The sequence below is a fragment of the Temnothorax curvispinosus genome, unplaced genomic scaffold (assembly GCF_003070985.1).
Source record: "Temnothorax curvispinosus isolate PA1 unplaced genomic scaffold, ASM307098v1 QBEX01013818.1, whole genome shotgun sequence".
NCBI lineage: Eukaryota > Metazoa > Arthropoda > Insecta > Hymenoptera > Formicidae > Temnothorax > Temnothorax curvispinosus.
Window position 1 is genome coordinate 107,154 of NW_020223598.1, and position 27,788 is coordinate 134,941.

General features: G+C 41.3%; 3 protein-coding genes across 6 annotated transcripts in view; 2 read left to right on the forward strand and 1 right to left on the reverse strand.

Annotated features, from left to right (window-relative positions):
* The first annotated feature begins 3,548 nt into the window (after nucleotides 1-3,548).
* LOC112464029 lies at nucleotides 3,549-4,195 on the forward strand. The gene is made up of 2 exons (XM_025030797.1): nucleotides 3,549-4,062; nucleotides 4,094-4,195. Exons 1-2 carry the CDS (start codon nucleotides 3,698-3,700, stop codon nucleotides 4,107-4,109), a joined length of 381 nt encoding a protein of 126 aa, XP_024886565.1. The 5' UTR covers nucleotides 3,549-3,697; the 3' UTR covers nucleotides 4,110-4,195.
* Nucleotides 4,196-4,708: 513 nt separating this feature from the next.
* LOC112464013 (protein argonaute 14-like) lies at nucleotides 4,709-9,033 on the forward strand. 3 transcript variants are annotated; one of them, XR_003041863.1, is made up of 2 exons: nucleotides 4,709-5,402; nucleotides 5,608-5,772. XR_003041863.1 is itself a non-coding variant. In XM_025030774.1 (2 exons), exons 1-2 carry the CDS (start codon nucleotides 5,163-5,165, stop codon nucleotides 8,995-8,997), a joined length of 291 nt encoding a protein of 96 aa, XP_024886542.1. In that variant the 5' UTR covers nucleotides 4,709-5,162; the 3' UTR covers nucleotides 8,998-9,033. The 3 variants fall into 3 exon arrangements, 1 of the variants encoding a protein (XP_024886542.1); XR_003041864.1 differs by having other exon boundaries at nucleotides 5,614-5,772; XM_025030774.1 differs by lacking the exon at nucleotides 5,608-5,772 and adding an exon at nucleotides 8,947-9,033.
* The window catches only part of LOC112464010 (G protein-coupled receptor kinase 5), a 44,927-nt gene continuing 23,147 nt past the window's right edge, over nucleotides 6,009-27,788 (reverse strand). For both annotated transcript variants that reach the window (XM_025030770.1, XM_025030769.1), the window contains 8 exons: nucleotides 21,488-21,713; nucleotides 19,895-20,397; nucleotides 11,613-11,708; nucleotides 10,657-11,014; nucleotides 9,612-10,518; nucleotides 9,036-9,173; nucleotides 7,941-8,069; nucleotides 6,009-7,607 (listed from right to left, as the gene is read on the reverse strand). In XM_025030770.1, coding sequence (XP_024886538.1) covers nucleotides 7,512-7,607; nucleotides 7,941-8,069; nucleotides 9,036-9,173; nucleotides 9,612-10,518; nucleotides 10,657-11,014; nucleotides 11,613-11,708; nucleotides 19,895-19,946 — 1,776 coding nt within the window. In that variant the 5' untranslated portion in view covers nucleotides 19,947-20,397; nucleotides 21,488-21,713 and the 3' untranslated portion in view covers nucleotides 6,009-7,511. The remainder of the gene's footprint in view (nucleotides 7,608-7,940; nucleotides 8,070-9,035; nucleotides 9,174-9,611; nucleotides 10,519-10,656; nucleotides 11,015-11,612; nucleotides 11,709-19,894; nucleotides 20,398-21,487; nucleotides 21,714-27,788) is intronic.

Sequence of the window (27,788 nt, forward strand, 5' to 3'; positions counted from 1 at the left end):
GAATCGTCGTACTCGAAGTAACCGTTCACGTAATCAGTATACGGAAGAGTGTCGCGTGCGACATCAATTCGAAACCTCGCGAACTTATCATCTTTACGCTAATGACGGTTCTCGATTTTCTTTTTTACTCAACGGGTCGTATGTAAACGGTGCGCAAGATTGCGGGGGATAGACGTCGTGCGGAAAGAAAAATACCCGAGTGTGACATATATAAAATATAATATATAAAACAATAATAAACTGGTACATTCTTTTTTTGTCTACCTATGTCGATCAGTCCTAAATTACTGGCACATTTCGAGACCGCGCGGTACTCGGAATTGTCACACGCCGCCGAAATAACACATATGCGCGGTCAAACGACAGAATTTAGCTCGCTCGCAACCCGCGAGATCAGCAACCGCTTCCTGCACGTGTCGGTCGTCTCCGATCCGAGTAATGACGGAAGCGTGTGCCCGCAAGTGTTCCTAGCTCGCTTGAAAATTTTCCCCCGCTACACACGCCTGATAGACACGGACAAGCGACATCTTATTCGGATATTTTATCTATCATCTAATTATTCCTCTCGGATACTTCTACCGTCACGTGAGAGTAGAACGAAGACGCGTTAAAGGCGTGGATAGGATGGAATGAGTATCGAACGATGACTGTAGCGCGACACGGCGAATATTAACGCGAGGGACGTACCCATCACCTTAATCGATAATTTAACATTATTCATTACTAGCCATTAATTAATTTATAATCGATGATCACTCGCTTAGATCTGGCCTCGAACTGGGATCGACGAGAGAATTTCACGTCCGCATGATTATGTAATAATCAGGAAACGAGAGTTATTTAATGTGATCCGAAGTGCGATTTCGATGAGATTTTAATCACAGAGAATATTTTACACACACGCGCGCGCGCGCACGCATACACATATATTAAATATCCTCTATGATTTATACAATATTTCTAATGTTGGATCAGATCAAATTTCACACATATTTACCCACTCATTCATCCACACGCACGTACACACACACCCACTCGCGCACATGTATGAATTAGATATATGTATATATAATCGCGTAAATGAAATTCTTACACAGATCCATAATAATTTAAATACGAATTGTACAAGAGAAACGAATACTATTTGCAAAGTGTATTCAGCAGTCTATCGTATATATATACCTACCTATCTACGCTACGTACACAGACAGAAAAATATATGTATATTTCTATTGGGAATAAGAGACTGTTGCGCGCTTATTTGTGCTTAGAAAAATTATTAAATAGTTTGGTATTCTTCTTGCGAATATATATATAGTAGTTGGACATCGTTATCTACAAGTAGATCTCGCGACGGATCTCATTAGAGGGAATATCTCCTTTGCCCGCGTCGTTATATAAATAATGCGAAACGATAGGTATGTAACGTCTTACGATAGGAGAATAATGTAAAACGATGTAATGTAGGAAGTAACGCCTCTTAAAAAAATATTCCTGAAACGTTCGGTATACTAACGAGATTAAACAGGACACTTCGAGAAATCACAGTTAAAAGATTACGATAGATTCTTCACACGGAAGAGTGAACTCGTGCGTTGCCGGCAAAGAGAATAAATAAACTATCAAATCGATAATACATTTTAAAAAATTGTAAATACGTTCCTCTCTAATTTCATCAACAATCTAATATCGTTCGAGTAGTTCTCTCCACGAGGATAAATAAATTGGAACAAATTGGCAGAAATCCATTTTTTCGTAAAATTAAGTAATAATTTACGATTTGCTATGCAGATCGTAAATTATTAATTATTGATCTTCAAGGTTGATTTACAAATTTTTCTTAAACAGAATTAAAAATTTTTCTGTTCGGCGGATATAATACTTTCCGCATTCACGCCGGGAGAATTGCAATTTATAACATAGTGCGGAGGCGTGTGTACACGATTGCAACGAGTTGACGCCGAGAAGAGCTACGTCTAAGAGCGCGACGAGCGAATTAGTAGCGAGGTATATTGATCTAAGCGTTGCCAAATGGAGACACTAGATAAGTCCGATAAAATGACAAATGATAAACTCACGATAAAACCACACGAATAAACCGAGCTAACTAAGAACCAGCGCGGTAAATGATGCGCGAACATTTTATTTATATATTTTTATTTTACATATTTTCAAGTCTGACAAATCTAGTCGGCGCGCATCAGTCAAAGGTTGGAAAAAATGTAAAATAAAAATATATAAATACAATTTTCGCGCATCATTTACCGCGCTGGTTCTTAGTTAGCCCGGTTTATTCGTATAGATTTTCCATTGGAACCTATATTTCGAATTTCACGATAAAAGGTTTACGGACGTTTACGTGACGCTGTCACCATATCGCAACATGTATTATTAATAGCAAAAATAATTTCCATCCCGGGCGTCGTTAACGTGTTGTATAAGTTGAACCGCGAACGCGAGTTGGTGTTACCTCGTTTTAATACTAGGCAAACATCCAGAAAACAAGAAATAAGGAGTAATATATGAGAATTGCATCTGTCGACCGTTTGCAGTTTCGAGAGAACGCTTGACATCCGCATCCTTTATGACAGTGCAGTTTCTTTACGATCGAGCGTTACATCCGCATCCTTCGTGACAGTGTCTTTCAAAACGTTGTAAGTTTTAATGCCAGTTTTGGTGCATCGATTCTATCACGGTATCTTGATACGAGAAATCCATCTCACAGACGGATTAGTCCAGTATTCGAACTGAATGAAGAATAAGATTTGATTTTAATAATAAAATAAAAAGTCTGACAATTTATTAAGAGGTAAGAATCTATATCATTAAAACTTTTCAGATCCACCCTGCCAATCCAAGGATCAGAATTTTCATATTTCACTTGTGTTGTAAGACATTTGGAATCTCAGCAACGTTTTATTCTCTTGATTGTGTATCACGTTAAATCGCCCCCGGCACGTGCGCTTTGGAAAACACTGTTCGCGAAGCGAGCGAAGAAGCACTTGCGAATCGGATTAACGGGCACACTCGGACAGTTCGCGAGCAATTTGGCCGTTCTCCAATTGCGAGTCGTGTGCCAACGATTCGAGTTCCCGTCGAAGACTTCGCTTCTGTTTGGCAGACAGTCGTCACCGTGTTGAAAACGTCGCCTGCCTTCGACACGTCTCGTAATAAATCCGAACGTCGATGCATTCGGAATTCTCAATCTCATCGAGAATCTCTTACGAAACTCGACTCCCGCCGTCTAAAATAATATATCGAAGAATCGACCGATGTCAGACAAAAATAATGAATAAGGAAATTTTATTTTTACTTTAAACTTTGCCTAACGTGATAGCGAATTTCCGTCATTTTATGCATGAGAATGAAATAAGTTTCTCTATAATACTTATGAAATAAGTATTATAATATCTTATATGTTATTTCCAGATAATAAAAAATTTTAATTGGAATCATTGGCTCCATGACAATGCTCCACCGGAGATGCCCGCAGAAACAGAATTGACCATCGAAGAAAGACAATGCATTGATTTGGCGGAAAAATGACTTACATGGAACGAATCTACCGACAATCCTTTTAAACGATCCGATATTGCACAATTTTCTTATTTGCAACAAATATATTTTTTAAATTATCTACGTATTAAACCATCGGAAATTCTGTCAGAAAGAAAAATGTGTCTTACTAGAAACAGTAATGAGAAGAGCAAACATTAGAAGAAACGCTACACTGCTAAACCATAGATATCAGATCCTGGACTATGCGGACGACCTCGACGTAGCAGGGAGAAGCCTAAAAGAAGTCAGGGAGATTTTCGAGGCAATCAAAGAGGAAGCAAGGAAAGTAAGGCTCCAAATTAATGCAGACAAAATTAAATTTATGGTAGTATCCAGATCTCAGGTAGCGAAGAGAAAGTATGGACAAAGATTAATCATAAGGCAATACTCTTTCGAAGTAGTCAGCGAGTTCACTTACTTAGGCTCAGTTATATCAAAAGACAACAATGAAGCAGCAGAAATCAAGAGAAGAATGGTCAAAGCCAACAGAGCATACTTCAGCCTCGCGCCACTACTCAGATCTAAAGAATTATCACGAACAACCAAAATAATAATATATAAAACTCTTATTAGGCCTATTATAACATACGGAGCGGAATGTTGGACGCTGAGGAAGACTGATATGGCAAACCTTGGAGTTTTCGAGAAAAAAATATTTGGAGCAAATAAAATAAGTGAAAACGAGTACAGGAGAAAATCTAACAACGAACTATACCAACTCTTCAAGGATGCAGACGTTGAATCACACATTAGGTTAAGCAGACTGAGATGGCTGGGCCATGTGAATAGAACGGAGGAGCTGAATCTATGTAGGAAGGCGCTGTGTTTGGCAAAATACACAGCGCTAGACCTAAGGGAAGACCAAGAAACCGCTGGTGGTGCTCGGTCCTGAGAGTAAATAACTGGAGACGGAAATCGGGTGACCGCGAGTTGTGGAGGGGAATTCTCCATGAGACCAAGGACCTCTTTAGGCCCGTTATGCTGTAGAAGAAGAAGAATTATTGTCATAAAGCTATCGCATAACAATACAGATATACGAATAAATCTTTTTTGCCAGTCAACGTCGAATATATTATTTTATATTAAATATTATTAAATATTTTATATTTTATATTAAAAATGCCATATGACAAATTTTGGAGTATCAGAAAATTCTTAATAAAAGAGAAAAAAATGCAATAATTATATAATAATAAAATTAATTTTTTAGAATGTTGAGGTTTATGACGACATGTCCAAGACAGAAGACGAGAAAAACGCCAAGCCATTGGTGGATGAAAAAGTAAATAATGACCGTTATTGTTTTATTTCAGGAGAACAAAATTCCAACCGAAGATGAACAAGCATATAACGGGTATAAAAATTATACTGATGAAGATTTTGATAAAGCGATAAAAGACGTTATGAATAATAAATTAAAGGCTCCACAGGCTGCCGAAAAGTACAACAAAGTAAATCTCTGAACACTATACAAACATTTAAAAAAATTACGAATTAATAAGACAGATTAGATATACTTATATACTTACATTTTAAAATGCATTAATTCTATATTTATATTAATTTCCAGATACGGAGTCAGCGAGACTTAATTTCCAGAAGTTATGCATTACGAAATTGAAGCCATAAAAAGAGCGGTGTCTGAAGTCACTGGCGATAAGAATAATATAGAAATTAATTGCTTGGTGGTGCAAAAGAGACACCAAGTGTGTCTCCACTCTGGATCCACCGATATGGGTGACATAAGATATTCTAACACTCCGGGTACAATAGTCGATACAACTATTACAAATCCGGAGTACACTGAGTTTTATCTTCTATCACATGCGAGTACTGATAGCAAGGTAGGTCGATACGATAGATCATAGCCCCTGAGTAGCGTTGCCAAATGGAGACACTAGATAAGTCCGATGAAATGACAAATGATAAACTCACGATAAAACCACACGAATAACCGCTATCTCGCGGTTTATCCGTCGAAAAGTGATCTTCTACACCGTCGCAAAACCTACCCCTTTTACATACTTTATAGCAACTAATTTCGAGCAGTTGCAGATAGAATATTTCTCACATAAATTATGTGCAAGGTACGATACATGTACACACCGATGATTTGAGGCCGCATCGACGTCGAGGAAGTTTAATTACCGGTTAACTTAAATCATCAATCTTCAGTCAATCATCGTTCCGCTAAATACGCATCTTCCTACTTAAATGTCCGATATTGCAAGGATATTAAGAATGAACGTCAAATGTCAGCCAAGTGTCAGAAATGATATTCCGAGTTACAAGGGAAACAGATTTCAAATCTCATGCTCGCGGAAGTATCGCTTATTAAAACTTGAGTTCTCTCTATGTACAGAAACACAAATAAAATAGAATTGTCTTTCTTAATATTTTCTTAAAATGTAATATGTGTGTTTAATATTTTTTTATACATATTAAATACTTGTATTTAATATAAGAAAAAAATTCAATCATATCAAAAAGAAAATATATGAAACACGTTCGGAAATAATAATTTTGCTTGACACTTATTTAAGAGACATTTTGACCCACACTGTTCAACTATTTTCGATCCTCGTAAATTAAGCCTTGATTATTTCAGTAATCATTATAAAAAGTAATTACTTTTACAGAGCTGTGAGACTGACCATTTTGAGATTCGATTATTGAAATGCGCGCCTTTTGGGTTCACAGCTTTGCATTAATTGATAAAACTAAAAATTTAATCTTAGAATAATAAATAAAGAAAACAGACTCGTGTATATATAATAAAGAGACAAGGTTAACGGCCAATAACGAGCATCAATATACCTCGCTACTAATTCGCTCGTCGCGCTCTTAGACGTAGCTCTTCAGATTAGCCATTAGCCGTTTTCTCGCGAGCGCTCGACCGCGCCGACGTAAATATATAAACAAATTCGACAGCAATATTCATTGCCCTGATCGACACTCTCACCGACGATCTCATCGGACGACAAGAGTTAGGCGGTCATATAGTGGAGTGGCACCATCGCGACTCGCAGAGAGTCGCCTGGTATTTTTGGGGACGCATCCTCCACATACCATCGTTACATCCAACCATACACTCCTCTCCATCACTATCATCCATGATCGACATCGATATACGTATCCTCAAAAATTTTAAAAAGATTCATAAGTACGTCGAAGAAGTAATTGCAAATAATTGCACATCCATTGATATACCTAAATGTACTTGTTCGTCTCAACTTAAAATAAGGCCGAAACTTGAGATTGAAGACTTTGTGCGCCATTTCATAGTTAACGAGAAATAAAATGCCATGTTGGCTACACACATTCTGAAAATCGAATTTCCGTTCGCATTCAGAATATTACATGTGCCACATAATCGCGCTGTGAGTGACACAATCGTCTATCTACATATCGCCCTAAATTTTCTCTCGCCCGCGACTCGTGAATCGGGACACATCGAAGCTCGATAAAACACGTCGATACACGTTGATGGACGTGCAAAAGTGCACGTCGAGTGTCCCCTCGTTCGAGCTCGAGGAAAATATATTTGGTAACGAACGTGTCATTCGAATTTGACAGAAACATACGATGCGTCTGGTTTCTGCGTGTCGCGTTTGCTTGCCGCGTATGCGTAGCTGTACGCGCGCGCGTAGAATCGCGCGAACGCACGTTTTATCCTGGAACAGATCTTTGATCTCGCTCCAATAAACCTGAGAGGACGCCTCGGACCCGCAGTTGTTGCGATTTCTTATTATGCAAACCGTACAGGCGCTTTCGGGGACAGTTACCGTGGTTTCGGATGCCACCGAGAGACAGAATGAGATCGGCTTGCTCTTAATGCAGCAGCCGCAACCAGCGGTACTCGGACGCGCGCTGTCAGCAACGTCAGGATGGCGGCTACGTCGAAATGGCGACGACGTCAATCGATTCAGACTGTTATTCTTGTTCACCGTGGATCAGCTGGCTGGCATCTCCGAGCTCTGCGTTTGCGACAGCTCTAGCAAATGGCACTCCGACAGCGGGATCTGCCTCGTGCGATCGCTCTGCTTTCTCTGTAATTGCAATGATAATAATTTCCAACATCTTTCTATAGTAATTTCAAAGTGAATTTAATAGAATATATACGTCGAAGAATATGCCACAAATGTAATTTGTGGACACAAAAAACACCTTGATCTTTTAAGTATCTTTCTTAAGTATCCTTTAAATAGTTTTTAAAGTTCTTCAAAAACCTTTTAAGACATAGATAGACTTTAAAATATCTAAATTGTTTTCTCTCTTGATATCCTTTAGATGTTTTTTAAATGTTCACCGGGCTTCTCTCTTATTCGAAATTAAATTTAATTAATTTTACGAAAATCTCGAAGCTTCATAAAATAATTTACCTTTCTCCGGAAAGGAAAGCAACCTCTGTCATCATTATTGGGCGGTGTATGGTTTATCAATAAGTCTGGGGTGGGCGTGTTATTAGGACCTAATACGTTCAGTTCCTTAAAACACTCAGTCTCTATCATCTGCAAAAAGAAGGAATAAAGGGCGTTAAATTGCGATTTGACAATTTCAATTCCGCGAGGTGCGTATAGTAAGTGATTTAAAATCGGCAGAAGCTAAAGGTGGCTCGTGCGTAATGCGTCTTACGCAGCATCGCGGCTTTAAATAGGTACATCCACCCGAATAACGCCAGTGATAACGAGCCTCTCGCGCTGCTTCTGACGTAGGAAAACACTTTGCGCGAGCTCCATATTTTTTTATCTAAGTGCCGCTCTCCAGATGTTCCGGACGCACGTATAATATTTTCAGAAAGCGAAACAAAGCAAAAACCTCTAAAGTGCAATTAAATAACGAGACTTTATTGTTCCCTTACTTTAAGTCCAATTTAATTTTACTTTTTCAAAATTTTATTTCAAGATTTTAGCAGACATACTTAATTTGGAATCTCACGAGAATGTTACACAAGTGACATTTTCTCATACCTACTAAGTTAACGCTACAAAAAAAATATATTCTAAATATATTCAAAATATATACTCTAGAATTAAGCATTATTAGGAGATTATTTAATGCTTTACTTTTTATTTTAGTGAACTTTTTAGCAAGAATTTACAATTAAAACCGAAGAATAATAATTTCAGTCTCATTTAATCATTCTCTTTCAAAACTTTTTCGAAAAAATCAACTATAAAAACTTTGTCGAAAAACATTGTTAAAATTCAAATTTATTTTAGATCACATTAATTACGTAGATTTCGACCCTACTGAAATACTATTGATATCAATATGAGCGCTTGAGACGCGTGGGCAGTCAAAGAATACGATTTACATTCACGTTATAATGGAGATCTTGTTAAGTGATCGTCTAAGTGCCACGTAGCAACAATATTATTTTTATAGGAAAGGTCAAAGGCCTTCTCTCCGAGGCGCAACGTGTCTCACAATCGGTGATCACGATACGGATGTATGACGTATACGGGTGATCTTACCTCATTTTGCCATGGAATGGACACACTGCCAGTGTTAAACTTGCTGTAGAAGGTGTCGTCCGTGGCGTCCAAATTGACACCTTTCACCGTGGAGAATTGCTCAATGTCCAGAACATCTTTAGCGTAAACCGCGTGAGGCTGTAACAATAAATGTATTAACGTTTAATTTTCTTGCTCTTGGTTCAATGATTTTACATATACATATTAAATCCACGCGAACATAGCGACAGTAATTCATTGTTATATAAACTAACATAAAGAATATAATAAAACAAAAATAATATTATAGCGTTAAAATTTTTAGCCATTTACACTATTTCTTAGAACCATCTCATTGTGTAACACACAAAATATGTGTTAATTAAAAATTCATAACTATTATGGTTTATTTAGTGTATCAAAATTATATTAAATTGTTATTTATCGTACAATTTATATGTGGAGTTAATCTCACATTTACATTTGGAGTGCAAATAGATGAATAAATAGATTACATGTGAAACAAGGCTAAAGCAGAAGGAGATAAATACGAAGTCTCAATATAAGAAGATCGATCATCAAACGACACCTACTTACATCCGGCACAAACGGCGGTTCCCACATACCGGCCTCGAGCCTCTTCCAGTTCAGGCATTGAAAGAAACTATGGAGCTTCACCTCCTTCGCCCCATGCCGCCCGCACTTGCAGCCGAGCCTGTTCTTCGGGCTCTTCTTCAACAGCTGCTGACACAGACTCTTGGCGTCCTCGCTGAACTTGGTCGAGTACCTCTCCTGATCCTCCTTGACGCGTCTGTCGACTTCCTCGCGCTTGACCTTCTCTTTGCGAACACGGAACGGCGCCTGGCCTTCAATCATCTCATATAGCAGACAGCCGAAGCTGAACCAGTCTGGCGAGAAGGTGTACTTCTCGTTGTCGATCACCTCAGGTGCCATATAACCCACCGTGCCGACCCTACCGCGCACCATGTCGCCCTCCGTAATCTCCACCGCGAGACCAAGATCAGATATCCTCACGTGACCGTGATCGTCCAGCAGTATGTTCTCTGGCTTACAGTCCCTGTAGACGATACCCTGAAGATGAAGATGCTCCAGACCGCACACGACCTCGGCCGCGTAGAATCGGGCGCGATTTATGTCGAAGCCCGGCTCACAGCCCATATTGTAAATGTGAAACTTGAGATCGCCGCCGTTCATGATCGTCAGCACGAGACAGAGCGCGTCCTTCGTCTCGTACGCGTACGCGAGCGAGACGACAAATTTGGAATTGATCTTCTGCAGGATGTTCTTCTCGATCAGTACCATCGACTCGCCTTTCCGCTTCTTGATGCGCTTCTTCTCCAGTTTCTTGCACGCGTACATCTTACCGGTTGCGCGGACCTGGCAGGCGCAGACCTCGCCGAAGCCGCCCTTGCCCAGCACCCGGTACATCCGGAAAGTCTTGTACGTCACCGGTTGCGCCTCCAGCCATTTCCATTGGAGATACCTGAAGAATCGATAGAAAAAAACATCGCTTGATTATCTACAATTTTTTCTCGCTAGTATTAAATTCCCATCAAAGAAAGTTTTTTTCCACGAATTTATATTATCTATCTCCGTTACAATTTATTCATTGGCACTTTACCTGTAGAAGTAGAAGCTACTGAGGAAGGATGAGAACGGCTCGCCGGCCAGGAAGTTCTTCACGGTCTGCGCGACCTCGGTGAAGAGCTCCTTGCCGCCGCTGCTGAGTCGCTCCTCACACTGCGAGATCAGGGAATCGTTCAGGATGTCGACCACCTCCGAACCCTCCCGCTTCAGGTACTGCTCGAACAGCTCTTTCGCAAGATCGATGCGGTTCTCGTCCAGCTCAATCTCGTACTTCTCGATCGAGTCCAGGAAGAGGTTGTAGCGGTGGTAGGCCGGCTTCTTGTCCTGACAGAATTGTCGAAAGAGCAGCCGCCCGATCGGCTGCTGGTCCACCACATAGCCATACCTGATGTCTGCCCGACATCGTGAATTATATTGATTATATTCCCGCAGTTTAATCCCGAATAATTTCTCGCGAATTTTCCCGTGATGGATTGCACGTCGCGCGCACGAATATATATTTTCTATATAAATTTAATTTACATCCGTGAAATGTAATATCAATTTTGTCAAAAGTAAGATAATACATAATACTACTATCTTATAATACTACTGCTAGTTTAGAATAACGACATCGCATAACATTTAAAAATAATTTCCTGAATATTTTATACCGGTACTGGCTCATATACGCGAGTGTAAAAGAGACGCGTTTATTCGCAACTTTTGATTACTTCAAATCGGGAAAGAGCGTTAACAGAGCGTTATCAGAGTAGGTTAATGGGACACGCAACAAACATTGTCTCGTTTCTCCGCCCATTCCAGCTTCTTTCAACCGCATAATGCGCACTGCATGTTGCAGACCGAGATTCCATAATCGCACGAAATCTAATTACCGGCTATTTTATATGCGACATCGACATTATTTAAGTAAGATATAGCTTTTTGATTAAGGTCTCTATTTTTCTAGCGCTCTTAAGGCTTTTACGACTTCAGCTATTACTAACTCACCCAGTTTATCTTTTAGGCCAATGCACTGGGAAATGTGTGGGAACTGAAGTATCTTCCGCCATTTCTTACTCTTTCCCTTGTTGCTGTCACTACCACCTGTCCAGAAAAGATAAACATTTTTACAAATACAAAAAGTATACGTAAAAAGAGATAAGAACGACAAGAGAAAAGACACATTGTACCCTAAAAATTTTCAACAGCCCATTTTTATTCCCTATCCATTTTATACTTTATGATTTGTACCGCTGAAATTTTGTAAGTTGTTTGAAATTTTTATTAGAAATTTTATTGCCGCATAAATAAACAGCAGAATTCTTCAATTTTCATCTGTGACGGTGTACGTTAATTAAAAACAAATACGCACATGCATGTGAATTTTCCTGTGATCATTAATTAGAGCTCGAGTGAAATTTGTGCAGTAATCACGAACGTGCGACTGTGCTTGCGTTAAAGGGTAAATTAAAAATGAAACTTATTTTATTCGCTGTTGATGTAATTTTTCTGTCCGATATTAAAGCGACATATTTTAAAGTCGCGCGTTTGGAAAATAAACCGCAAATCTGTATTTCACAGAACGCAACTATTTCGTTAAATATTCTTGTATATTATATGGTGCAGAGCGTAATATCAAAAACATTTGCAAAAATAACTATAATTTTGAAGAATATTAATACTCTGTGAGCACAAATTAATTAATAACTTACACGTACACGCTGAAATAATTTCGAAAAATATAACAAGTCATTTGTGAAAGATTTTATGTAAAAATGTTACGTTTATTGGATTCTGGAGCGGATACATCATGAACGTCTTCGCGAAAAAGCAGATGGACAGAACGGAATACTGGATAGAAAGTACCGGAAGTTACGGAATTCACTCAAACGCGGATAACGGCAGATATTGGATCAGCGTTACGAGATTTATCCCGGCGCTTCGTAGAACTCGAAACGACGTCGAGAAATCCGTCGCGATAGAAGTTAAACGAGAAGAAAGTTATTCCACCCCTTGCCATTCGTAATTCATCGCCGGAAACGTATACAATATTCCTACGATCAATTCTTGCGCTTCCCTTTCCGCCGTTTGGAAAACATCCGCTCGCTTCCTCGCCGCATGAAAATCGCATAAAAACCGCGCAAAATTAATTTCGGTATTTTTGCCATTTTCAAGTCTCAATAATATAATATAATAAATAATGTGAAACCAGCATAGATCTCGAAAATTTTAAGATTGATGAATCGTAAACAGCTAAAATTTAGATTTTATGCACAAAGTGCAATTAGAAAGTACTAAACTGTACTTGTTTAATAAATACAATGTATCAAAATCTTATCAGCGATAACTAATAACAAATAGTAATTTCTACCAATTGTAAAGCTATAACGTAAATATAACGTCAAAAGTATAATTAATATTCATCGAGAACTACGGGCTTCCGCCAAACTAAGCTTTCAGCAAGATTTATCCTCGTTCGATCGCGAAACTTGAAGTCTCATGAATTATTTCATATGCAAGGCGTTGCTCGCGACGGCAAACAAATCCTGACGGAGAAAAGTTATCGTGGACGCCGACAGAAATTTATTAATATCTTCGAAGCGAACGTCATAACATTAGATAACGCGTTGGAAAAACGCGCGTCGCGTTACAATGCGCATTTTACGTGATGACGTGCGCCGATAGGTTGCAGCAATAATGATTTATGGCGTATTAGTCGTTATTACGTGACTTTTTATCAAATAATCCCGCTATTCAATAACGTACAGGCAAGAAAAGAAAACGGCCTGAAGAGTTTATTGCCGATAACTAAATTGCGAGAATAATGATCCGCGTGGCTCGCAACACGTAGAGTATATTCAACCACTTTCTCGCATCTGCGGTTTTTTTTTATCAACGTGGAGTTACTTTATGCTTGATAAAGAAGTATTTAAATATTAACGTAATATTGCCTACTGCATAAATGATGGAAAACCTAGAGAGAACTTTAATCTCATCTCATGAATTAAATTTCCACGGTAAGACTAAAGAACACAAGTTCCTTCGATTCCAAGTACGAATCTTGATTCGCCGGAGATAAATTTAAAGGTTAATTGAAAAAGAATTTAAAATTAAACGACAGATTTCAAACAATTCGCGGATAAAAGGGTTGGATAAAAGCAGGGAGTCTCTCGAGCACTCTGTACATTCACTTGCGTTAAACGAATTCCGGTTATGGCAAAAAGACGCCTTGGCTTTCGTCGGGAAAGATCCCCCGCGACGGCGGTATCGATCGCGCGGAAAAACGCCAAGGGACCGGGAAAAGCGGTGGGAGACGCGCGAGACGCATGGTCCACGGTCCCAGTTTTTTTCGCTTCCGTGAACAAGCTCGTCGTACAGGTCATTCCAAGAAAGCGGAAATGCCCCCGCGTCGCACCGAGAGGGCGAGAGATAATAGATTGTCTGACAGAAAGTCGATTACGAGATAGAGAACCATATATCAAGATAAGAACTTTCTATATTTGTCCGCGCGTTTAAGAGCGTCAGGAATTTTGACGTATACCGAATGGAGATGTCAAGTGGGTCCAGAAAATTCGAACAATGAGAGTTATAGATCGAATAAAGTAAATTCCGTTTGATCCCGCGCGGTTTACTTCCATTGTCCGATGAATGCAAAGTAATCCAGAACAAGTTAGTACTTTTTCTCACTGACGCGCGAACCGAGTTTACATCAATGGAAATTAAATAGATTATTCGATATCGAGGTATAAAAGATATTACTCGAATACTGAAACTTTGATGGGTGAAAAAAATTGGTTAAAATTTAAACAAAATCGAAATTGGATTCGTGAGATATATACAAATAGTTCTCGACGCCGGTTTTACGGTCACTTCGGGACACCCTGTACCTCGTCGACATGTGCACGGGCCCGCTCGTTCGATCCCCAACGAGAGCGGAAGTCGAGGGTCGCGTATAAGCTCCACCTTCTCTTCCACATCGGCGGAGGAAAAAGGAGGAAAACCGGGGGAGGAAGCGAGTGCTTCGATACGTACGAATTGCATCGCGCGGGACGAGGACCTGTCTAGTGCACGCTGTGCATCCTACTTACAGAACAAACCTATCGTGTCTCACGATCAGTCGTTAAAGGTGAAAGGTGCGTATACTTTCGAAAGTACAAAAGTGTATGGTTCATGATCGGACCTTTCGCTTAAAAGAAATTGTTTTCTTTTCGTTTTATATTAATATCAAATTTATATTAATTTATATTAATAATTTATATTAATCAAATTTACATTATATTAATATCAAATCGGTTTAATATTAAATTGCATACCAAAGTGGATCGTCAAATTAATTTTAGATAATTATAGAGACGGAGAGAAAATTTCAAAGGGATAGAAATATAATTTCACTAAATATTTAATTATTAAAAGAAAATAACGGAAGTTGAATACCTTGTCAAGCGATATGAAGGATTAACGCGAGATTCGCATATAAGCCATCCAGATCCCTTCACATATACCTTTCGCGAGCAAATTTCGACTGTTCTGGTTGTAGCGGACTACCCTGTACTCCGTACAGCTATTGCCGCGATTCAATCGGTGTGCAGTCGTGTCGGCAATGCCGCGAAATGAAAAACCGCACTCGGCTCAGTGAATCGTGTGAGGGGAAAAGATAAAACGAGCTATACAACGATCGACCATTCGCGCGCATCTTGTCCAATCCCGGAAAGTGATGGAAAAAAAAGGAAAAAACGGGGGGAAAAAGGAGGTATTCGACGAAAGAGCTATACGAGCGAAAATGGAGAGTAGAAAAATTCAGAATCCGGAACCGAAGGTCGGAATAAAATAATTTCGTAAGTAAAATCGTATTTAAACCAGCTCTCGCGAACAATTGATTTATTCTGAATTTGTTGACTCAAGTCTAAATGGCTTTCATTTTTTACGTTAACTGACGGAAATGTACAGAATGCATTGCGTCATACATTATTTGTACATATTTCGTTTGATAAATGACGTTGCAAAATCCACTCGCTCGCTATTAAATTGTATCAGCTTCCACACGGTATGAACGTATGCAATTTTTATCGTTATGCGTATCATTTAAAGTAATTATTGTTATCCCGAGCGCGGAAATTTATTCGTAACAGTTCGCGTCCCGGCCGCATTCCCGCGGTCGTGGAATTTTCTCACGCCTCATCGTCATCACGTAATTATGTCAGCGTGCGCGACGGGCATAACTCCGTATCTTCGTACACGATAATTGCAACGCGCGAATCCTCATTGCTGTCATTATAATAATTGAAGTTCCTGCTGCACGGCGAAACGTGACTTTCGATTATACGAACACGTCCACGTACGCGTCGATCCCGCAAAATGCATCTTTGGCTCGCGAGGACAGCCGCGTGATACATCATCTCCGACGTCTTATTGCATCGTTATTTCATTTGACGTCATTGCATAAATACATTTTTATGAACTTTATAAACACATCTATCATATCGTAAACCGCAGCTTCACGTAAGTCGGAAGTTTCTCTAAAACGTTTTTCAAAATCGATGTTCGAAAGATTGGTTGAAAACAATGATAACCTTTTTAGAGGTTATCATGAATTTTTAAAAATGCGCGGAGAAATTATAATCACTACTATCACTAGAACTATTGCAAATAAAATTTTAAAACATCTTTCGTTCTTTCCGCAAAATGTTAAAATATTCTTGATTATCAGAAAATCGTAAAAAAAAAAGTATAAGAATTCTCCAAAAGTATAATCTGAACTCGATACTAAATGCTAACACTCCTTTCAAATCTTCCAAGTGCAATTGGATGTTAATCTTTGGAATTTTTCAAAGGCGACCTGGAGCTCTATAATTGATTAACTATCGAGCTCTAATGTTGGGATCCTGATTACACACGCGAAATTAGTCACGTTCAGAACAAATCCAGAGGTATTCCAGGATTAGCGTCAACACCTCTCGCTTCCTTTCGTCCACGCTATATGGCGACAGAAAATAACCGGTCGTGATAAATTGGAATTTCGTAAGTAGGAAAGTTTTTTCGTCGGCGCAACAAATTGATTACAGTCATTTCCCGATCGAGTGGCCGCTAATTACGTCGCCCGCGTTACGGCGAGCAAGGGAGACCGCTAATTAACCCGTTATTTCTGTAACCTGTCGAGAGTGTCCTGTATACTTACGTAATTCGCGGCGGCCGGATCTCCCGCGCGCGCGGCTTTCATTTATAAAGTTTATCAAGGCGATGCGATTGCAAGGCCATTGACGGTGTGGTTCGCTATCACGCGAACCCATTTACCTACTTTCCGACCGTCAACACGCCTGCACTCTTCGACAGGACGTCGTTCGTAATGTACTATAATTGAATGCAGGCCGGTGGTGGGTGATCCTCCCCGTTGGATCGTCTGCTCGCAACCGATCCACAATTTGCGGTGGGGTCGACAAAACTTAGTCTCGAGCTACGGCATGCGGCAACGTAGCCTCGTAATCTCTATGCAAATTTTATTCGACGATTCTCCCGGGGGAAGGGGAGGTTTTAGGCTTTCAATCTCTCGAACTAAATTCCGTTAAGGTTCATTTAGAGGTAAGAAAATATAATGTATCGTTTATTCGTATCCCTGAAAAGATTGAAGACCTTTAAGACCTTTAAGATTTTACGTCTATTAAGCTAGAGAACAGCATTTTATATTTGATCTTGCAAAAGAAAGTTTGATGTTTTCTTTGGTTGAAAAACTGTTCTTAAATTTAAGAATTTTTTAAATTAAATATGTACACACAGAAAAGAATAATCAATCATTCGAGATATTAAGTCGAATCACAATCAAATCTTCGAAATTGTTTTCTTTTCTATTGAGAAAGATTTTCTAATCAAGAACTACATTATTCAAAGTTTTGTTCGTGAAAAGCGACTGTGAATTCCCACGAGTAGAAAAAAGCGTGGAAAATCCTGAAATACCTGCCCCTATGACATATTCCGTGGGGACGCGTTACAAAGCATAACGAGAAGTAAAACGTCACGTTTTCCTGTCAGCGAGGTTCATTGTACCCTGTAACGAGGCTAAAAATAGACGGCAAGCAGGACGGAAAAACAGTATCGAATCAAGCGTTTGTCCCTGCAAAAATCTCACGAGTCCCTACTTTTTGGCGTACGCCTCTGAGACGCGCGGAAGATGTTATTTTCGTCGGCTCGAGTTTCTTACGAAATCGCGAAACGCCGCTAATTGCGAGGAGAAGTGACCGCTCGTATCAGAGAGGTTTACACGTGCTTCATGTAAGGCTGATTACATGCGCTGATTATACAATTAAAATAATGATCGAGTTAAAGTCAGAAAGCTTATACGATCCAATTAGCATTAATTCGACATGCTTTTGGACAGATCTATACTTATTTTTAATTTATTATTACAATTTTTTAATTTTTTTTTTTCGATCGTTCCGTCTACAATAAAGGAGAAAAAGAAATATCAAAAGATCTCGCTATTGCAAGAAGCTTCGAAGCGTTTTCATGCGGCTGGCATATTGCACTATCGATATTTTAATTTCCTCTCTCCCTCTGCTCTTTCTCCAATCCTGTATACCAATTAAGTAACGAATATGCGGCGATGATATCGAGCCTGTGCGCGCTTAATATACACCGTAATTTCGTAGTTTACCAACGTTCGAGCGCGTGTCTGCTCGTGTAGACATGGGCGTCGCGACGCAACGGATGCTCGAGTCTAACAATAAATATGACGACGTGTGTCGCTTTACATCCTACAGAAATCAATTCAATTTGCTATTATAAGTACTTTCTATTCTTCGAGTGCGAAATTTATATTTGCAAGAAAAAAATCACATTAATATAATTTCTTCCATTTCTTTTTATATCTTAATTTTTAATAAATCCTCCGTCATTGTTATCGAGCCCGTCTTTTCATATTTCTCGTGTCTTTGCTTCTACCGATCGAAGAGAGAGGATTCCAATTTGGAATCGCCTATATAGTACTCGCAAAAATAAACTTGAAATGTCCGGCTAATGTAAATCAAAATTCCGAGGATAAGGCGAAAGAACGATTGTTTATTTTATTTCGCGTTTTACCGGCGCCTATGACGATAGGCGTGCTAAAACACCCGTCGGGCCGAGCGAAAAGAAAAAGAGGATCCTCTCGTCGTAAAGATTTTTTGCTTCGATCTATCGCTCGCGTTACGGCGCTTAAACTGTCGGCGCGAGCATCACGATCGTTTTACGCGCGCATTAAAATACGGACACCTACAACAAGCCATCATAAATGCTTTAACGCGTTCACTCCAATAAGTACTCCTCGATCCAACACGTGTCTAGATATATATACATGTATAATGACAGATGCAAATTCGCCGCCATTTTATTAGTTATAAATGTCTCCGACAAATCTCTCTTATCGATAAAAAAGATTTAAATTAAATGTAATGCGTAAAAAAATATTTAACGCCCAAGTTTTTAACGTGTTGCTTTATCGCCTCCCGTGATCTATACAGCGTTTTAAAAATTGACGTAAGTCTCGTGTAACGCGAGAAAAATTCTAAAGAGAGGAGAATTTTTTTTATTCTCCTCAGCCGTAAATGACGACTGAATCCCCTCGAGAACGTAATCACCATTCGTAATCACGGGTTTGCGGAAATATTTATCCCGAATCGCGCGTGTCGCAAAAAAAAGTACGCGCCTAATGGCCTTAATTTTCTCGATGACGGCAATTCGAAACGCATTAAACGCGAAAGTAACGATTGCGACTGCATATTGCGCGTTAAACTCGAACCGTTCAATCTCGCGGCTAAAACTGCGGGGCGACTTTACGCGCGTAATAAATGTCGCCCGGCCGAACTCTCGGTAATGAAAGCTCTGTTATAGGGTTGTTCCGGGAAGGCCATTATACGTAGTAGATACACAATGTCCAGAATTGTACATTCAGCGCGCGCTAATCGACCAAACTCAATAACTGTTCTTGACACGTGTTATAACCGGCGCGCAATTATTACACATCATAAAACAATCCTTGCTATCGCGTGAATTTCCTCAGTTTCCTGTGATCACCTCGCCGCTCTTAAAAGGGATGAAAATAATAAAATTTGAAGTATTAATTAATACGTCATAAAAAATCATTATCGTAAATATATTTCTATAAAAACCGCACGAATGTTTTCATCGCAATCACCTATTCGTTTAATTATTCTGTATGCCGTTCTTAATTATTCAGCGTGCTATGTACAATCGATAATTCTCGCGGATAAATATATAAACGTAAAATCTGAAAGAAAATGGCAACACAAAGCGAGACTCACCTTCTCTCGCTTTCAGGTACACGGTGTTCGCCACGATGTTCTCCAACTCCATCAATTCCAGCTTGATCGGATTTGCGCGACCGAATCGGGTGGGAGAAGAAGAAGAGGCTTCGTGGTCGACGGCGATGTCGGCGGGGGACGCGGCGGCGGTCGTGAAGTCGATCGCGGGGAATACGTTCGATTCTTGTCACACGAGGTTGATGGAACTCCTATCAGACAAACTCCCATCTGCGTTCTCCTGCGGGCACCACCGCGGTCCACGAACGGTCCCCTTTTCCCGAGGATCGACGAGCGCGGATCCGCGTATCTTCTCCGATACGTGTCTCGATACGGAACCACCGCGACCCAGGAAACCTCGATGCTGCGTCAAACGGTTGTCCGTTCGATCGATCGACAGGCTGGACTCATTTGGGATCCGATTCGACTCCCGGGAGAGAAACGCCTCGGAATAGGGATCAGCGCGTTCTTGCGATCGGCGCAGCCTCCTTGCCTCGGTAGTTTTCCTTGAAGGAAAAACAGCGTCTGCTCTTAGATGAATTTGCGCGAAAGCTGGCGAGTAATTTCGAAATCGTTCTCGCTCGCAATTAGACTAATTAGAATAAGTAATCCCGGTGCAAGGCGACGTTGCTGTGCCAAGATTGAGAAAAACTAGATCGCATCGCGTTGAGCGAACGGTGAAAATCGCCGGATTTTATTAGTCGGTGGATAATTTCATCAGTCTAGAACCTCTTCTATCTTAATAGGCAAAATCAACGCCACGAGTAATGTGCGTGCGTTACGGAAGAAGCTTTATCACCATTCGTAGATTGATCTCAGTGGATCTCCACCAAATCTCCGAATTCGACGGAATTAGAGAGCTCGACGCTCAAGCTCGTCCGCGTCGCTCGTCGCATAATCGACACTCTTGTCACCGGCGAATTCTCCGCGATCATTCTCGCTGTCCAAGCCACGATTAACGATCGCGTCGATCCTCCACGAACACTCGTCGGACACTTCCTCAATCGAACCTTCCATCAATCCTTTCCCCGACGAAGACGACGAAGGCGCGTTTCGCGAGAGCATTGACAAGCGTGCTCTTTCATTACGGTCATTCAGACAGAATTTATCGTCTCTATCCACAGCCCAGTCAGAATCGTCCTACGGCGAGTGAGAAAGAACGGTCGATCGAGAGATTACTCGGTCAAAAGTGAGAGTATAGCGACGTGACTTGAACTTACACTTAAATTCGCGTGCGTTAGGGGAGACGTCACGCGACAAGGCTATCCTTTGTGGAATATATATATATATATAAAGTAGCGCACTGTACATCGAGACGTTAATGGACGAAGGAAGACTCCGCGGAGCGCGCGTGCTTCAGCGTGACCTCGCGAAAATAACGCGCGAGACCGCGCGGGATGCGCCTCGAGAGAGGCGCCGCGTGTAGCGAAGTGCTTGCCTTTCACTCTTCTGACGCTGGCAGAACGGACGGGGCGAGGGGTCAGCCGACAAAATGCGCGTTAACGGATGGCCGATCTCCGACGAGAAACCCCGGAGATTCGAGCGACGACGAATTATGGATGTACCGAAATCTCGCGTGCGGGCAAATTCACTCACTTCGCTCGATCTTCTTCCGCGGCGATGCTTCTTCTTCTTCTTCTTCTTCTCTTTTTTTTCTCCTTTTTTTTCTTCTTCTTACGGTGCACACGCAGGGTGAATGACATTCGTCGAGAACGGCGGATTCCTAATGGCTCTCCTCCCCGCGCATTTCATTTCTTCGCGCGTTCACCGGCGCGTTACTCGCGCGCACCGCCTCGCGGACTCGCTCCCGTGCACGCGCATCCTGAAAAAAACAATCGCGAATTTGGCTTGTCTTTATACACTGTGAAAATATCTGGACTTTGGAACCTGACTAATGAAGCCAGGTATGCGAGAAGCCGGATTCAGATTGAGTGGAGAATGCAAACGAACAAGCTACTGAATAACTGAATACGTTCCATTGTCAGTTTTCATTGTCATTAAGGAAAATATTCATGTTCGTTCGTGATCGTGCGTCCTTGTTAGCTTAATCTGGATCCGCCTTAAGAAGGTTTCTCTATTTATTATATGATCACTCATCGACATTCCTTAGCATTCACCAAATTTAAATTCATACAAATTAATGCAGTATTAATTATCCATTATGATTACTGTTATTTTAGAAATAACAAATTCTTCTCATACATGGTTTGCTTCCAAAATATTACTTTACATACGAAAGACATTAAGACAACGACAAAAAGCGACACGTTAGCTGATTTTACATATATATCCCATCACACTGATAGCTCTCTCATTAGCATTTTAAAGCAAACGCACCAACGGGATATGTCATATAACAGCATACGAATCCCCCATATTTTCTTCATAAATATTTTCTCAAAGTCTAAAAATCGGATATCGTGTGAGCTCGTTCGTCGTCGCTGGCACACATGTGCGTATGCATGAATGGCCGATGCATCGGACAGGTGCATCGAAGAGGAGAAGGAGACGAAGGATAAGAGGAATGGAGAGATAAAGATAACGACGTAACACTAACGTGCCGCGTTGACGGCGACAGCCGACGGTAATCTAATAAGAGCCGCGGAATGCGCGTTATTTCCATCCGTATTCATATCCGGTCGAAGCTTTTAATTAATAATGCGACTCGCCTGCGTACAACCGCGGAAATATAAATTCCGAGTAACCGCGGAAACGCGCGGGGGGAAGAGGGATTAGAAAACCGGTGGAATTAGATGGATTCCCTGCCCGCCGCAAATTGAACTCGCGGCGCCCTTTTCCAATTATCCTCTCCCGAGCGCGCGGAGCGGACTCTGGCCGGCGAGACGCTCTTTTCTTTTAATTTTCCCGATATCGCGCCCGTCTCGTCGGAAGCCGACTCGATTAATTCTGCGTAACGGATCGCTCGAAGCTATATAGACGAACGCTGGAGAAACGCGGCGCGTCGAAATTGAAGCTTTTAACGGTAATGACTGACCGTAAAGAGCGATCTTTCAAATTATATTCTCACTTTAACGTAAACCACAAATAATTGCAAATTGTTATTCGCAATATATGATACATCACGTTGAATATGAGCACATTTGCGTGGTATACGTTACTTTAGCTACATTCCTATTTATATAAAATGTATGCTATTATTTACCGTTATTTTTATTATATAAATACGCTATTTTAAATGTTTAATTATTTATATTTGTATTCTTTAAAACATATTTTCACGTATATTATTATAAATCACATCGTTATATCACAGAAATAAACGGCATGCGAGATGCGCTTGTGGCGCGTCGCGCTTTCTCTCGAAAGCACGTCCCGCATAGAATTTTTTCTCGAGGAAATATGGTTGGGGCGAAAAGAGGTGTTTCTGAATGTGGCGAGGAGTGTTAACCATTTGCGATGCACCGTCCCGGCGCGCTCTGGAATGCGACGCGGTTTTCATACCATTGTGCGAGAGATACGCGACTGTAAATTGACGACACGAACGAAGCAACGGCGCGCAACGTGTGTCGAGCGCGTCTGGATTCCCGAGCACGCTAACAGAGTATCCCCGCTATTAATTGCTATCGCATTCCCTCTCGGGGCCGTTCAATTCACAGCGCGTTCAATTTCGTTTAATTGCCTTTTCAAACATTAATTCCATTTCACCGCTAATATTTGCTCCTCCGCCTGAAGAACGCCTAGCGTATTCTATATTTCGCACGACTAATATAATTCCATCTCCTTTTACAAACTCCGTCATCGTTAGCGCGACGTCAAGTGGAGGAGAGAACCAAGTTCGCGATCGCGCGTATGACGGGACAGTTCGGCGCAAAACACGCGTCGAACCGTCTCGTACATCGGCATGAATTAATTTAAATGCCACGATGACCGCGAACGCGATTCAACGTGAGGGGAAAAAAACAGGAAGGTGAAGAGGGTAAAAAAGGGAGAGACGAGTCGCCCGCCTTTGAAATCCTCGAGAGCTGAAACCGAGAACGAGGCGAATCCGCCGCCAAGCTCGCGTGCACGATTCCCCTTCGCCGATCGCCGGCCGCGATATATGCGTTGTACGGTGAAATAGAAATTGCCAATAACGACGCGACGGAACAATACATCGCCGCTGACGTTGATATGCATTAAAGGCGTTCGCATTGTGTCAATCGGTAAATGCAGTTTATACGTGACTGGACGGTATCATAGGCGCGTTGTAACGCGGGCGCGTCCACGCGTATATGGTGTCTCAGATCGATCGTGCTCTCTTTTTTGACGACCGACGGGTTTTTCGGCCGATTTCGAATTGAAATTCCCTTCACGTGGACGTCGAGAAGGAAGCTCAATTTTAAATTACGAACGACTGAGAGCGAAAAGTCTCTTAAAAGCTAAATTGTAGCTTTTCGGACAATTCAAAGTCAAACTCACTTTAACGTTTGATCCTTGAGGTATTGAAAAATTTTAAGAAGCAATAAAACGACGTCTCGTCAAATCTTCAATCAAAAAAGATTCCCTCGAAATTGACCACGTGAAGTCAAAGAAGTAAGTGTATATAGTTGACCCGAGACACCATGTGCACGTATGCTCATCTGTACGTGTGTATGATATCGTGTACGTATACGGATGCACGATGTACGTGTGTATGTGCGCGAGAAAGAGGGAGAGAAAGAGCGAGCCCGAAGGGGATGGAAAAGCCAATTCCGTCGTATCAGCGCAAATGGCTATTGGCCGACAGGAAGGAACGCCGTGCGTTCTCTCCGCAGAAAGACGATAATAATAAACGTTTACGATCGGGCGAGCTCCAAATTGGAGCGCGAGTGCCTTTTTACAATCGGCCCTTAACCCACGCGATATTTCAATATCCGTCCGCCCTTTTATCCACGTCCCGGATTATGGATCACCTTGGCTCACTTTCGTCTCAAACGCGGCCCGGGATAATTTGCAACGCAGCGCGGGAGATGAGTTTTTCCGGAATTTTTAGCGCGGCTTTCAGCAAGATAGATTGTCGGCTCGGGTTCTTGAAAATTTATCCGAGAGAGAGAGAGACTACAGTCGTACACACGTGCGGGAGAGAAAAAGGGAAATTGCCAGCGCTTTAAGCCGCCGTTGCAACATCTCGCATTAATCATATTCATACACGAAAGAGTGGTCAAACTTTCGAGCACAATAAGTGCTCCGGTTTCATTAAAAATAACTTACATTTGTTCAACCTAAACCTGCCCTTATTTCTTCAATTCTTTATACATATCTACGTTAATTTAATAATATAATGTGCATTTAGTTCGCGGTAACTATAATTAAGAAAAAAAAGATGTAAAATCGCGAGATTTTTCAGGTGAAAATGAAACGACGTGAAAGAACATTAGTCGCGTTTTCGCGTGCATTGTTAGAAGAAAGAGTGTCCGAATATAATAATAAAACAGCCTTGGATGCGCCACTATTACGCAGGATGCAGAGCTTGCTTTATTTTCGGCTGACAAATGCTCGACGTATAACGAGCGTTGCGAAATTAGTTTAAGCTAGACGAAAGTTGCACGCTCCGATGCGAGCGACAACGGTCGACCGAGCGCGCAGCGCATTGTGTTTCGATCTCGTTATACGCGAGAGGAGCATAATTAAAATAGCAATCCTTTCGTTTCCCGTGGCACGTCCACGTTCAATTCGCGTGTCCTGAAAATATCGCCAAAAGTGCATTACGCGTCGCGAAATTAATCGGAGCTCGAAAATCAGAATGTAAATGATGAAACTGCTTTATTGTTGTGCCTCGTAATTGTTTTTAATCACGCTAAAAATTTGCGTCGGTGAAAGTTCCGAATCCGTTCGTTTTATTCCACGTGAGTCACGTGGAATGGGGGATAGAGAGTTATAGGGATGCTCCGTCGATATCGAGACACGGTATTTATACGGTAACGGATACCTTTGACATTGATATTCTACCTTTCGATATTAGTTAGTTAGCGATACCTAGAAAGGAGTATCGGATTTCGCACTGCGATATTCCGCGGCTGCGTTCAATTTCGATCGGCCGCGTCATGTCACGCGGAAGTTTCGAATTCCGTGCCTCAATCTCATATTCCAGCCCGTAATTTGCAATCCGCCCGCGCCGTTCGACGCGCGGACCTCATTATGGGGTGACTTCACCGGACGGTATATTACGCGTGTCACGACACTCACGATGGTTTTAGCGGTAGGTAAAGGATACCTACCCGACGGCAATTTGCGACGTACGTGACAAGTCGAAAGAATGTTTCCTCGTCTGTGGTTCGTCTAGGGCGTCCGACGCGATTGCGGTTCAACGGGTTTTGCGGTACGTGCGATACCTTATACATACGTAACATATCCGCGTCGTCACGCAGGCCCCATTGAGCAGAATAACGGTACGGAATCTTTCTCTCATTGAGGAATGAAAGACCGCGTATACGTAAAATCTAGTTATTTTATATTTAATGAGCGTTAATTAACAAGGCAAAAACTCTGTTACGAGAAGCAATCAGGCGTATAAAATACATGACATAATTAAAGTCGCAAATAATGCAAATTATAGTTATTAAACGGCTTTACCGGTGGCCTGTCCGGCATTTTTTCCGTTTGCGGAGGAAAGTCAAACGGTTGCGCAGGTCTAATCTCGATTCGGCAAATAAATTTCTCTCCTACCTCGCGCGTTGCACAAGGAGAGCCGGTAGTTACGTCGACGAGGAGTTACACGCCGTGTCTGAAGTGGGCTCGAGAGGCAGGATTTACTTCATATTTATTCATCGCGTTCCGACGACGTGTTAACGTTTGCAGTGGAGAGTAAGCACTTCGACCCCCGACAACCACCCCGGCCGGCCCCCAGGCACGTGCGCGCGGAAGGACGTAGTACGCTTTTCCGTACTACGGAGTACGGACTCGCGGCAGCGGCGACGACGGGCAGACTTTGGGATGTAAATGAATATTGCAAGTCTCACTGTGTGCTACCGGCATGTCATGCGCTGGTCGCGTCAACGAGGCACATATAGCGCATACAAGTATATACCTTCGTCGCCCGGGAAGCTTCGTTCGACGACCCTGACGCTCGCTTTCTCTTTCTCTCTCTCTCTCTCTCTCTCTCTCTCTGTTTGCCGTTCCCTCTCGCCGGACAAAAGCCGAATTTTCGCGCTAATTTATTGCCAAGTCTTCCCGCCCTCGCCTTGCTCCCGCGCGTTGACAGCGTCACGTTTGTTGCGTGTCGAATTGACGAAGAATGCCATTGCCCGTGGTTATGTTTAACGTTTAGCTATATATGCGGCGAAAGCGAGGAAATCCAAAACGTTTCCCCGGAGAAAACCTTTGGGGTTCCTATTTAAATTGGATGTTCGTCTTCCGCGCGAGATAACAATGCTCTCGGGAACCGAAGAAAGGAAATGCGAAAATTTCCATAGAGATGTTCCCGATTCACGTATCTTTTTCGATACTATATATAAGATTTAGAAGAAAAAAAAATTTACCGATAATTACTTGGTCTTTTACTGCTACTTCAAATATATTTTAATAATTTACATTTTATGTAAATTTATATTGCAAGTCATAGATATGCACTGTTAAGTATTAAAAGATAAAATTTAAACCTGGAGTTAAATAACGTTTTGTCATTTTTAACTAGCATGTGTGTCGAAATTTGTTATTTTAACACAAAACAATATTATTTTAATTCCAATGGCTTAGTTAAATTAACATTGTTTCAGTTAAATTAGTGACATACTGAGTGGGCGCAGTGACCTACAAAAATGGTTAAAATGACTCAAATTGAGTATATTGACGCTGCAAATTCAACAGTGTATCCTACCTTGCGTAAACTCGATAAATATTCGAAAACCCGAGCGCATTGAATATCTAACACGCCTCCGTGTTGACTGTTGCGTCTCAATGCGAATTAATACGCGAATTT